The sequence below is a fragment of the Colius striatus genome, chromosome 10 (genome assembly GCF_028858725.1).
Source record: "Colius striatus isolate bColStr4 chromosome 10, bColStr4.1.hap1, whole genome shotgun sequence".
NCBI lineage: Eukaryota > Metazoa > Chordata > Aves > Coliiformes > Coliidae > Colius > Colius striatus.
The window spans coordinates 14,419,894-14,433,442 of NC_084768.1; the positions used below are offsets into that span (position 1 = coordinate 14,419,894).

A 13,549-nucleotide genomic window follows, 5' to 3' on the forward strand; every position below is an offset into this window, starting at 1 on the left:
CCAAGAAGTTTTTGAGTCATGAAAATGCCCCGGAGCTTCAGAATGAATGTGATCCATTTTCCCAGTGAGAGACAACAAAGATGTGGCAAAAGCCTGAGGATTGTTATTTTGACACCCTATTTTAGCGCTATATTTGTTTTGCAGTATTCATACAGGTCTTGGGGTTTGGTGGTGCAAATCTCCAGTAGTCAGTACTTTTCTCCAAAGTGCTCACAATTTACCTAAAGACAAAATGCATAAAAAATATGACTATTCAGTAAGAGGATCCAAGTTTACTTGGACCAACAGTATCCATAACCTGATGAATTTCCCACTACTGTAAAGATTTTGATTTCATTTTTCTTCTATTATGCAGATGGCAATTGGAATATTCCAGGATATTCCATAGAGGTCTTGGATGTTCAAACTCCTTCTAGGTCCCGAACTCCAACCTTACCTAACATAACGACCTGCCTTTGCAACAACTACCATGTCACACATATCCCTGGCCCTTAGCCTGTTTGTAATCATGATGAGTGAAAGATAGTGCAGAAAGGACGCACAGAGAGAGGAGAGAGTGCAAGTTTGTAAAGCTCCAGAAAATTCTTCAGACTGATGTTTTAACATAGTATGACATGTGAATTTTGAAGTTGCCTGAACAGCTTCTAGATGAAGCACAGTGCACAGGTGCAGGGCTGCCTACTGCCCCCATGAGTCTGATGAAGCTGGGGTGCCCATATTTATCCTACTGAGAAAAACTGAACAGGATAGTGGACACAGATAAATTGGGAAGGGAAACTGGGATGTCAGAAGGAAAGAGGCAAGGAAGGAAGTGTTGTGATCAGATCTATGTATGTAGAAAGTTATCTTAATAATGTTAAGACATAATCGTGTTCACTGTGAACTACAGCTAAGTGATAGAAGGGAAAAAAGCAGTTCGTTTTTAGTATAGTAAAGCATTTTCAGGTACCAAAATAACAACCTTCTCACACTGATTGAGGAAGAATTGCAAGTTCTATTTTCAAATAGCTTTGGATTTTCTTAGTAAACCGTTCTCCAAGCCCTGCTCGCAATGTAATTATTGCCTATCCAGCAATAACAGAAATGAGAATGTCTTGGCAATGTCTTTTTCCTCCAGAGACAATGTGTTCAGAAAGGTACAGAATTGTAATGTACTTACAGGAAAAAAACCACACCACATAGTAATCAAGTGTGGAGGTTACAGGGGAAAAAAAACCCACCCCAAATCTTGATTAGAATTTATATAAAACTGCCTGGAATGTATCAGACCTATAAATAAATCTGAAGGAAAAAGACTGAAACTCTTGTTAGCAAACAAAAACGCCAGTAGATGGCACAGGAGACCTTGAAATTCATAGAAAGCTCGACCACAAATAGCTGTTCTCTTCTGCAACCTTCTGTGCTGTCTCTGGTTTTAGACCTAACTACTGTATTTGCTAGATTCCCCATGTTTCTTATTCATCAGCTGTACTTAGATCCACACAGTACATTTATTTTTAGGGACAACTAAAGTTCGTTTAATAACTCATTCAAACATGCTGAGTAAAAGCCTAGCTCTGTTGAGTTTAACCATTGATTTCAGTGGGCTTAGAATTGTACACATAATATTTTTTTAAAGCTCATGCTGCGGAGCAAGCATTTAATTTCCAGGAGGGGTCTGATATTAATGTTTTTGTCCTTTCCTATCACACTGCAGCTGCTTTCTCTGAAGCAGAATGACCATGCTTTCCTGAGAACACTGTGTCATCTAAAATTAGTGAATCAAAAGGCCAGGTCTGATGAAGGAAAGGTTTATTTTCTTTGTCTCGGATACAAAAGACTCTGTCTCCAATGGCCTTTTACCTATTACACTGAAATAGCAGGATCCAATTCTAGGTTTTTATGAATAATCCACTAAAGCTGAACCAAAGCTGACCATGAACAAATTAAGTATGTTGTTTTGATTTTTTCCAAATGTATAATTATTTTACAGTTGGATGAATCTGAAAATGAAAACCTTCAACTTAGCCATAAAATATACTCATGTGGTTAGAAGATCTAGTGGAAAAAATTACTTTTCATTTCTAGAATCACTGAGAACTTGCAAAAGACATAGGGGACTATAAATTTACAAGCATTTCTGACTCCATCAAGTCGGTAAGTAGTCATATCCTTCTGATACAGAAAACAAGGCACAGAAATCCCCAACCTCATGCAAAACCACATTACAGAGCTCTAAAGGCAGGATTAGGACTCAAGTCTGACCTGTGCCTTCATTTTTTTTCTTGTTTTTTTAAACAATACTGGAGTATTATAATTGCAAGGTCATATTCCTTGATTACTACAGTAAAGTCCAGAGTTCATTAATTCTATCATTGAGAAGCAGTAGGAATGAAAAGCAGTCTGCTTAAAAGCTCAGTCTGTGAAGCACACATTTTAATGCTCAGAAGGCTATATAATTTTAGTTTGCTTTATAAGATAGGACAGGCATGATTTCCAAATGAGGTTTAAATCTGGACTGCAGATATCCTCCCAGATGGGTTGGAAGTGTCTATGTGGTACACTAGAAACTCCAGAAGGGATTTTTTTCACACTTGTACTGCTAATGCTCTTAATTCCTTTGGCAAAATGAGCCGGTTTGAAGTGTTTTGCTTTGCTGTGTCCACTGCCAACCTCAGGCTTTACTAACTTTCACCATATTTGGATTTTACAACTGTAGCATCAGTGGAGTCTTTCAGTCAGTCAAAGGCATTCAGCTGTCTCAGCAAGAGGGCACTAATGAACAAGATAGAAATATAAGCTGCCCCGTGGAAACGGAAGTAATAAGAGCTGTGTCTCACCTGTGACTTCCAGAGACCAGTAAAAGGAATGTACCTGGGTTTTGTTACTGACTACTTTTCCCTCTGACTCAGCCTGCATCCCAGCCTGGGCTGCATTACTGGTAGGGTGATGATGAGTGAATTCCCTTGCAGTATTCTAACATTGTGGTACATTTTCACCTTTCTTTCCTTGTGTCTGGGACAGTGCATGAGCTAGGAGTTTAGGACTTTGTCTTCTGCAGCATTTTGCTGTTGGGAGCTTTATTGCCCATGAATACTATGGCCAGTGGAAAGTGCTAATAGAGGAGATTCTGCTAGGGGGAAATTTGTTGTTTTATCCTGGGCAGGAAATCTTTTTCCAGGCATGACAATTTAGCAGAGATATATAACTGTTCTAGTGGCTTCCTTTTTGAGGTGCCAGAGGTACCTTCTTGATGCTGGGTCCAAAATGAGTTTTCAGTAGGGACGTGCCCTACCTGACATGCTTATTGGTTTTTAACACTGTACAGTATGTATGAGGGTGAGGGAGCAGTGGAACAGGCTGCTCAGAGGGGTTGGGGAGTCTTCTTCTTAGGAGGTCTTCAAGACCTGCCTGGACATGTTTCTATGCGACCTGAATTAGGTGAACCTGCTTCTGCAGGGGCGTTGGACTAGATGATCTCTAAAGGTCCCTTCCAATCCCTACCATTCTATGATTCTTATTATATATCATCATTGTAGAATAAACTAATTTAGGACTGCTACTCCATCTCTACTTTCAAGTTTTTCCAATGACTTTAACAATCTGTAAATTGTTTCTAGGAGAAGGCATTTGCCTTTATGAGCTTCTTGTATTTTTTGTATTGTACAACCCAGCTTGATCATTGTTAATTAGCGTTATGCTTCTGAGAAGAAAAAAATATTTTAATGTGAGCAGAATTACTTCTTTTACTAATGCCTTTTGCTGTCACCATACTCCTGTTGTAGTTGTGCATAAAAGTTCATTTTCCTTCTCTCACTACCTTTGTCTTATCTGAAGTGGTTGACTGGAAAAAGTTTCTCTTTTGTAAACAAGAGGATTAGAGAAAAAGGTGTTGGATTAAAGATGACAGTCTGATCCTACAAAAGTCAATGGCAAATCTCCCATAAGCCACAGTGAAAATAATACCAGGAAGAAAAAGGTTCTACAGGTGTAATATTAGTGTGATTTTAAAGGAAAGTGGAATGCAATATTCTTTATCTCCCCTTTTGTTTGGAGCTATCCATTTTGCAATGTAGTGCTTCTGATGAGTTAACAGAACACAGCTTTTGTACAGGGAATTGTGAAGGCTTTATTACAAATAAAAACAAAGTGCAAGAACCAGTGTTACTGGTCTTAGTTTGAACATACTTGCATGGAAAAAGCTGTTGAATGGAGCACTGGCTATCTGCATATATGCTCAGGACACATGAAAGTTTTAAAATACAACATACAGACTAATTAAGGCTGGGAGAAGAGAACTCCCTTTTGCCCCTGTAAGTTATCCTTAAGACATAGGCTTAAGGGCAGAGTCAAACATGCTTGCCACAGAGCACACACCAGACATCAGGACTGAGCTCACTGAGCCCTGGTTTGAACAAAATCATAATGGCTTACTTTCTTCTGGAAGCAATGAAATGTAACACACTGAGAACAACTTGGCCTTCTCTTTTCAAGTTGGTGGCAAGCTGCAACTTGAGAGAGAGAGAGAGAGAGAAGAGTGCTGTACAGTACTCATGTTGGTGCTCTTGAAAGAAAAGCACTGAGAAACATTATCCTGTAATTGTTCAGCTATTTAGTCTTCAATCGTCTTTCTGATTGCTCAGTTTTTGGTTAGAAAGAAAAGTGTTTTCTTTAATGTCAGTTTTTTGACAGCATTTGTGTTCAGCTTGCCCATGCTAAGGGCTTCTCTTGGAAGAGCATGCTGGCTGCTAATGCCTTTTATGGAAAACATATCACAGCTCACTGCATGTCGGATGCATGTATAAGGTGAAGAAATATTGTGCCATTGCTCAGGGTTTGAATGTGCCACCTATTCTTGGATCCCTTGCAGTGAGAGGGAGTGCCTTTCTGCATAGGCCTAGTGAAATCTAGCAGTTTGACTCTTGACTGGTTAAACACTGTCTAACTTTCTTGCTTGTACTTTATTTTATCTTTATGATACTGTTGATCTCACATATTTCTCTATATATTACTTTTTGGGAGTATTTGGCATGCTACCTGATACGTTATTGTTCCCTGAAGTTTTTGAAGGCATAATTTTCATAGATTTACAATAGGAGATGGTAAACCAAAAAAGCAGCTCCTATTCATACTTTTAGCTCATGAAGCAACAGCATATCCATTTAAATTTAAATGAAAATGGGGACTGTGTCACACACTATAGCTCTCTGGAAAGCTACAGTGGGAGTCTAGCAGTCCAATTCATTCCTTTGTAGAATGTACTAAGGCTAATGATCTTGCTGGGAGTAAAATGTATTTTTTTGCAGAACAGTTCCAAGAACAGACTTTGCTCTTTACCAGAAAACATAAAAGAAAACAAATGCTTACTGTGTCTTTTGTATGCTAAATATGAAATTCTTTGCACAATGAAATGTTAGCAGTAGCCATAATCATGTTTTCCTTTCATCACCTAGTGAACATAATTTTAAGAGAGGACTGCTGTAATTATATTTCAGATAAAAGGAAGCAGAATTTCTGGATAATATTATAGTTAGTGTGATTGTTTTGTTGATAGGGAAAAATAGAGAGGCCACATGAATACTTATTTAACGAACAATGTATTTATTAAGCAATGCAGACTGTACATAATGCATTTGACTTTGGATGTAATGCAGTAGGCTTATTTTCTTCAAGAACATTTCTTAATACTTTACTACAGCTATTATATTCTCATCTTATCTGTCCAGCTACTCAATTATTTGTATAGTATGTCTATAGCACAACACTAAAGCATTTAGTTTAACTACAGTCGCCGGCACAGTTACAATCGATGTCAGCATCCACAGACTCCACAACATCCTCAGATGCAGATTTCTTATTGCTGCTTCTCTGCCATTCCAGCAGGTTTACAACAGTATCTGTCAGAAGAGAGAAGCCATTGTTAACTAACATCAAGAAAATTAACACATTTCAAGGAAATACTGTTTTGATGGCTGCCAGCTCCCTTGTCAACTAAAGAATGAAATCCTGCCCCCACAACTGACATCTAACTGACTCATTGACTCAGAGCAGAATTCTCATCCATGATATAATTACTATAATACTACCCGAAAAACAGAAAGAATAATATCTCATGAAACACAGAGACAGCAGGCCATAAAAGTGCAGGAGGTAGCCACTGTCAATGTAAGACCACCACGTACCAGTACACATTGGCAATCTTTTTTTTTATGTTAGTGCTGCATATCACTGAGTATTTCAGCTGACTGTTTGTCGAAATTCATTCTGAAGGATAAGCTCTTTGGAGAATTTTCAGAGGTTCATAAACTTCTAATTAAAGTTTCCCATATATTGCAAAATCTGGCAGAGCATTGTCAGTTGCAGTATTAACCTTACCACACTGCTTTATCAACAGCAGCTTGAATAAGCCATATCCCTTAATGCTGAAATAATCTAAAAGGAATAATGATATTCATCCTCCCAATAAATATTCTTAGCTAGTTGGAGGTTTATCATTGCATCTGGGAGAATATTAGGACATCCATTTAGATTAAGTTTGTATAATGAGAATGGGTAAAGCTTTCACAATTTTACCTCCATTTGTTTTATCCCTTAGTTGGACAATAGATTTATAACATGCCATCTTTCATCACAGGGAAATCTGGAGGCTGCTGTATGGGTTCAGGTTGTATCAGTCACTTATGTCCTGAAATGCTAATAGTCTCCTTGGCTAAATTACTATCCAATCTGAAGCACAGTATTTGCATAATAAACCAGATAAGGAGTATTTCCCAGAAAGATGCTGGAGGTACTGTAAAAAATATATATAATATTTTCAAGCTGTGAAATGAGTGATGCTATAAATTAGATGGGTTCCATTTTTTGTATACATTAATTCTTATTATGTCTCTTTCTTGGGTATACTGTGGGTCTGATCAGATTCATATCCACGTAGGAAATAGTTCCCTTGGCAAACTGGATCATGGGTGAGTTACTACAATCCCTATGGGTAGGGCTTTGAAACGTAAACCAGTATGTGGACCTAAACTTGGAATGATGTCTGTCTCAGTCAAGATGCTAACCCTACAGACTCACTGATTTGAGGACTTCAGAGGAAGTTCTGCATCCTCGTACTTCATTTTGTCCTTGTTCCACTGGTAACAGTGGTAGGTTCCCTCTCTTGAAATAGTAGATTATCAGGTCTGTGTTCTTATATAAAAGAGCTGAGAAAAGATTTTTGTCCAGTGTATGCAAATACATGTTCTTAGTTTGAGAAAGATGAGGATTTTGTTTCTACTGCTTCTCCAAGTCGTTGAACAAAGAAAGAAAAAGAACAGTTTTTAAGGGCTAGCCTTGTATTCCTATTGATCCTTAGCCTGAGAAAAAGCTATCTTCTTCCTAAAAACCAGGCAAAATGGCCTATTTTTACCTTCCTCCTCTCCCCTCCTCCTCTTTTCCCCCTTCTCCTCAGGATAAATAAATAAAAAAACCTCCCTTGATTAGGAGTGCTGCTAGCAGACTTCTCAGTCGCTGGTTCAGTAAATGAACCAGAGAAGCCTGCAGCTGCTGTAAAAGCAGTGCTGGCTGCGACAACTAACATATCTTTTTTTTTTTTTTCTGATTTTCCTTTTTTCTCACACATTTTTGTGAGAGAATGAGACAGCTTTATTATAGCCTAATATTCTGAGGCAGTGAGTGGCCTGGGGTGATGACATTTCAGAGATACAGACTTGGACACACAAAAGAAATCTGTGAAACATGGATATGAAAAGATTTTGGAAGGTTTTTTTTTTCTGTTGAAGGTGGGTTTTTCCTTTCAGAAAAGGCCTCATCTATTCACATCTTGGGGAGCTGTCAGAAAACTATTAGCACTCTCTCGTGCTACTTGTTGAATAGCTTGTTGTAGATAGTTGACTGTTACAGGAAGACACTCACTGCTTTTATGGGCTGATTCAGCACATTGCAGATATTAATAATGTGAAAAGTGCAAGGTTCTACATAGATGTTATTTAAAATCAGACACAAAATATTCCTTTCCTCTCCAGTATTATTTCACACAGTGGCCCATTGGCTTCAGTGAAACTACACTGGATTATGCCAGCTAACAGTGGATTTGGACAACAATGGTGGAGTCATCTTTTAAATAACATAGAGGTATTTAAAACATATGTAGATGACGTGCTGAGGGATATGATTTAGTGGTGGACTTGGCAGTACCAGTTTTATGGTTTGACTCAATTATCTTAAATGTTCTTTCTGACAGAAATGGTTCTATGATTCTATGGTTAACACAGAGAACAGACCACTTCAGTAGATACTCCCTAATGGTAGATTTCCCTCTAAGGTATATATTTATATACCGTGCATTTTATTAAAGGATTTAAGAAGGAATGCACCAGAAATATCTGTAGATTCCGGGCTGTGTTCTCCTGTCATGCTTCTGTACCTCTGGTGTGAACTTGTGTTAGACAATGCATCAAATCCATGACAAATCGATATAAGTGAAAGGAGAAAAAGGCCCAGTATTTTTAAAAAGCTGGGGCACAAGTGTGTGCGTGTACAAAATAACCTTAAAACCAAACTATTTTTTTGAACAATCAAGAGAACATTTCAGCAATGTGCTTTTTGCTGATGTATTGCACAGTGTCATAGCATGGCAGCCTAATCACAGCAGTCGTGTCACACTACTTGACTGACTTTCAATTGGCTTCCTTGCCCTGGTCTGCACAAAGTCATAGGCTGTAATGTGCATAAAAGGACTCAATGTTGCTTATCTCAAATGTATGGAGATTCTGAAAATGTGAAAAAAATTTATTGATCACTGCTGCCCCTTCTACCACCTCAAATGTTTTTCTCAGATGATGCTACCTGTCGCCATCCAAACGAGCTTTTAGCCGGCCAGTACTGTCAGTGGTTATAGCAAATACTAATGGGACTGAAAACAGCAGCTCAGAGAGGAGCTGGAGCAATACAGGTCTGTGCGTGACTGCGCTGTGTTTTGTTCTTTTGAGTGCTCTGACAGGGCTCCTACAGTACGTGACACAGAGAGAGAAAAATATCATACCTTTTGGGAAACAGTGGAAGCCAACCTTAACTGAAGTTTTTTCGATTGGAGTACAGGCTTTCATACATTTCAGTACTGGGTCAACAGAGTAGCACACAGATTCCTCTCCGTCAATAGTAGGATTTCGATTCAGCTTCACATAACTGCGCTGCAGCTTGCACCCTAAGAGGAAAAGGAAAGGTAGTTAAAATGGTAGAAATAAATCCCAATCGATCCTTGCAATAATAAAGGTCCATATTTTCTCTTCAGCTTTTATTAAATCACAGGTGCCCGACAAACCATTTTCACAGTAGCAAGGTTATCAAGATAGGATGATAATAAGTTGGGGGATAGAGGAAAGACTCTGAAAGGGGAGCTATATTTAAAATCTAATTGCACAATATAACCCAAATGGAATCATGTATACCTAGTTTTTTAGAACTACATAATACACAGAAAATAACCTCTCACGTCTGAAAGCTATTAAGAATAGATACTGCAAGCAGAATGGCTACTTCATTGCATTAGGAAAAATGTCAACTGTACTGAATGGATGAAAAAAAAAAGGCAGCATTTATATAATAACATCAAGGATAATTTTTGTATTGGATGATTTTTATAATGCTGCAATTATCTCACTAGAAAGGTATAATGTAACTTAACAGGATCCCAGCTATGACTCCGTTTCCTGACACACAGATAAGTACAATTCTGCTGCCACTGAAGTCAAGGAGAAAAGAACCATTAACTTCAATAAAGTTATCTCAGGTCCAAGGTAAATGGAGACCTACAGAACAAAATTGTATTGATGTTATGGGAGATCATCATTGTTTTTGTAGCTACATGTGAAAGGAAGCTCTTTTACTTTAGAAATATTTCTAAATATTTCCCTGAAGTTGCACCCTCAGAGGGTGCAGAACAAAAATGAAATTTTAGGCACTCTGAAAATTTGCATAAACTTAAGATCTGACACTGCATTCATAATCTGTAGTTTGTTTGATTAAATTAAGTCTGCAGACAACATATGAAACTGCTTTCATTCAGTGGTGAAAATCAGTTATTTCAGTAGGAGTAAGGTTAAGCCTGATTTTGCCTAAGAAAAAAGCTGCTCAGTGTAAAAAATTACAGTAGAATCAATTATTCAACATTGAACTGCACACAAGACAAAGACTTTTGCTGTAGTATGTATTCTCTGTATTTACAGGCAGTGTTGTAAACAGCTAGTGGTTAATGAAGTTAAAATGGATACATATTGCTATTGTTTTTTCTAAGTGAAAAAGATATCTGCTGCTTTTAAACCAAATATTTTCTAGCTCTTGGCAGGGGAAAAGTGAAATCATATTCTTGCCAAGCACAAAGTGTTTTCAGATCTACTCACCACCAGAGCAGGTTTCTTCTAGCAATACCCATGAATGAACAAAAGCAGAAGAGCTGTGTGCCAGCTTTTGATTTGGCATCAGGAGTTCATTGTGCTTTTCTCTGTCATTATTTCCACACACTCCACAGGTCTTTCCTCTCATCCATGATGCAAGAGTAACCTATAAAATAACACATTTTTGTAGTGAATGGTGAAGTGTTGGCCTTTTACATTGCCAAGGTACTAAGCAGAAAGAAAGTAGTAACCTTGAAAGTAAGCCTAATACCTTGAGGATCACACCATCAAAAGCCGCATTCTTCAGTCCGAGTGCTGGAGCTTCCACAGTAACTGTTCTTCCATTTTTAGAAATTTTAACATCTTCTGTAAAAACATTGAATCATAAAGTGACCTGCTTAATTTCAAATTAATGGAGAAACTGAGTAGCACAAAATACATCATAATGCATTTTCCTTCACCATGATAACTCTGCTGCTACAGGTGATATTTTGTTTTTTTTAGTGGAGCGAAAGCAAAAATAGAAGAAAGTATCTCTTTAACTGTAAAAATATTCGACTGCTGTTCTCTATAGCTGGAACTGAATTTCACATAGAGTCTGCTATGTCTTGAAATGGTAATGACATTGGTAGTGCTTCAGGTAAATATTTGAACCAAAGCATCTAACTGTGACTATAACAAGAATTCTTTTATTAGCAATCACCAACCTGGACACACTGCATATGTAAGAAAGGGCTTTATTTACCTGTCAGTAATGTTGGAGGAAAATAAGAGTGTATATACCATAAGAAATAGGAATGTAAATAAAAATAAATCTTAAGAAAGTAAAGTCTTTAATTTTTCTTTGAATTAATCCCGCTTTTCTTTACAGTGAGATTTTTCTGTGGGATTTACAAGAAGATCTTTAAGACATTTAGTTTCCAAGTCAGTCCTGGAAAAATAGGTATCATGGCCTACCTTTTTCATAGTCACAAATTCCTCTCTGTGCTAGAACTTGTTCTTCATTGCATGTCACAAGAAGAGATGAATTTGCAGCAGAACAGATTGTGATGTTCCTTCAAAAATTGAAAAAAAAAAAAATAGAATGAGAAAAGTAGAGATATTTGTGAGCAAAGCTTTGAAAGAATCCCTTTGAATATCTGAATTTTCAATGAGTGAATGAACTGCTTGCTTTCTAAAATGCAACATTCATTGGGACTTTGGGTTTTGAGATTCAACCTTCAAAGAGAAGACAGCATGGACACTTAATGAGCACGTTATCAGGTAACAATGGCTGTGAAGTTGAAGAACAACCAAACCAGAGTCTCAGATGAGGATTCCTTCTTGAAATCCTCTCTTTCCCCAAATATTTGATTGCAAACCAGTTTCACCTAGGAGTTAGACATCTCCCATCCCCAGACTAACTCCCTGAAACTTTGTACCTAATTCCTGAGCCTTCAGGATAAACCAGACTTACACTGATGTTGTGTTTATGTGAACCTCTCTTGTGAATGACTGAGAATCAACCTTTCTTGTAGTAATGATGAATTTTGGGTGTTCAGTACAGTCTTGGACCACTATCAGGCTGCAACTTTTATTGAAAGAATATGTATGGCTCACATGATCGAATGTTTTGAAATCTCTCTCTCTGATTTCACATGTGGCTGCAAAATAAAACCAGAAAAGAAACAGCAGATGTGACAATGGCATACTTTTTGCTGCAAAGTATTGAAAACTACCTCTATGAGACTGAACTACTCAGCAAATGGGAAAGAAACTTTATCATCTCTTTGGCAGAAGCTTTCAACACCTGTCAGTCTTTAAGGCCAGGGTAGTAGTACAGAATAACTATCAGGTATAGATTACATTAGCATTGATTCCGATTACATGCTAAATACAAACCTCAAGCTAACAGGGACTAAAATGTACCAAATCCCTAATAAAGTAGTAACTAACCAAAATTAAAAGTTTACATTTCCCACAAAAGTGCTAGGCACCAAACAGCTAAGACTCACATGACTCCCTTTTGAAGAAAATAAACAAGGCACAAAATATGTGATCTATTGTGTTCATCATCTAATGCCTGTCAATGCAGACATGGCACCTTCTTAGAAGGGGCCAAAGACAATCTCTTGTCCTTGCAGACAAGAGTGATTCCTGAACTCTGAATATTTACATCAGTTTGAAGTCTCTCTATTCAACTGCCAACAAACATGCTTCTAACTGAAGGAATGAGCTGTTGAGAAAGCAAGGTTAGAGATACTATGCTTTCCTAAAAGACCACTGCAAGGAAGACAAGGCCTAGTCATGTCAGAGGACAGACCTAAAAACATTGTTCATAAGACAAGCATGTAAGTAGTACTTACATTGATCTTCTTGTGCTATTTGCGAAGCTATTTCAGAAAATAAATTCCAGGCAGTGATATCTCGAGTCTCATAAGCTGGAGATGGGCCTAAGGGCAGAGTGAATGGCAATCGGAGTGCCTGATAGTAAAGTGTTACCTGGAAAAGCAGAAATGAAAATACATTAAGATAAATTGAACCATGTTTCTCAAGATATGATTGCAAACAAACAAAAAAACCCCTCTTATCTTGAAAAAAAAATCTTGAAGATCCATTTATACAATTGCAATTGTGTTTGTTAGTCTCTCCAGGATGCACCTAAACCTAAAGATTTTGTGAAGAATCATTGTCTTCTTTTTTAGTCATTCTTGATTTTTTTTTGAGGAATCGTTAAGGACATTGTAAGGTAACTGACATAAATGAAGTTTAAGTGATAATAATTGACTTCAATAATTGACTTCTTAACAAAGAAGGTAACAAATTAAGGAACTAAGTTAGTGGATGTATCTGGAAAAGGGAATAATATCCATTTCAGGTTAAAAACTGGCATGATGAGCATTGGGGTACTGTAGCTACAAATTAACATTTACTGAGAAAATCAAATTAATATCTAGTGTGCCTACATTTTCATTATCATTTGTTAGAGATTGCACAATGCTGAAACACCATGGAAGGTTAAAGACACACTAATTACTCTGTGTATGAATAGCTAGGTGTTATCAATTTGTCAGAGATCCATAGGGGAAAGTTTTCAAAGTGCTACGTTGGGATTCAGTGGACAAGGAAGGACCAATTAATCAGTTGAATTCTGCAGATTCAGCCTGTGCAAGCTGCTCTGAGAGTGTAACTAACTG

General features: G+C 37.5%; 1 protein-coding gene across 1 annotated transcript in view; it reads right to left on the bottom strand.

Moving 5' to 3' along the window:
- Nucleotides 1–5,598: 5,598 nt before the first annotated feature.
- The window catches only part of LOC104563858 (vitellogenin-1-like), a 78,672-nt gene continuing 70,721 nt past the window's right edge, over nt 5,599–13,549 (bottom strand). Inside the window, exons 29-35 of the mRNA XM_062004345.1 lie at nt 12,719–12,854; nt 11,830–12,016; nt 11,331–11,428; nt 10,645–10,739; nt 10,380–10,539; nt 9,023–9,184; nt 5,599–5,876 (exon numbers count right to left, since the gene is read on the bottom strand). Coding sequence (XP_061860329.1) covers nt 5,758–5,876; nt 9,023–9,184; nt 10,380–10,539; nt 10,645–10,739; nt 11,331–11,428; nt 11,830–12,016; nt 12,719–12,854 — 957 coding nt within the window. The 3' untranslated portion in view covers nt 5,599–5,757. The remainder of the gene's footprint in view (nt 5,877–9,022; nt 9,185–10,379; nt 10,540–10,644; nt 10,740–11,330; nt 11,429–11,829; nt 12,017–12,718; nt 12,855–13,549) is intronic.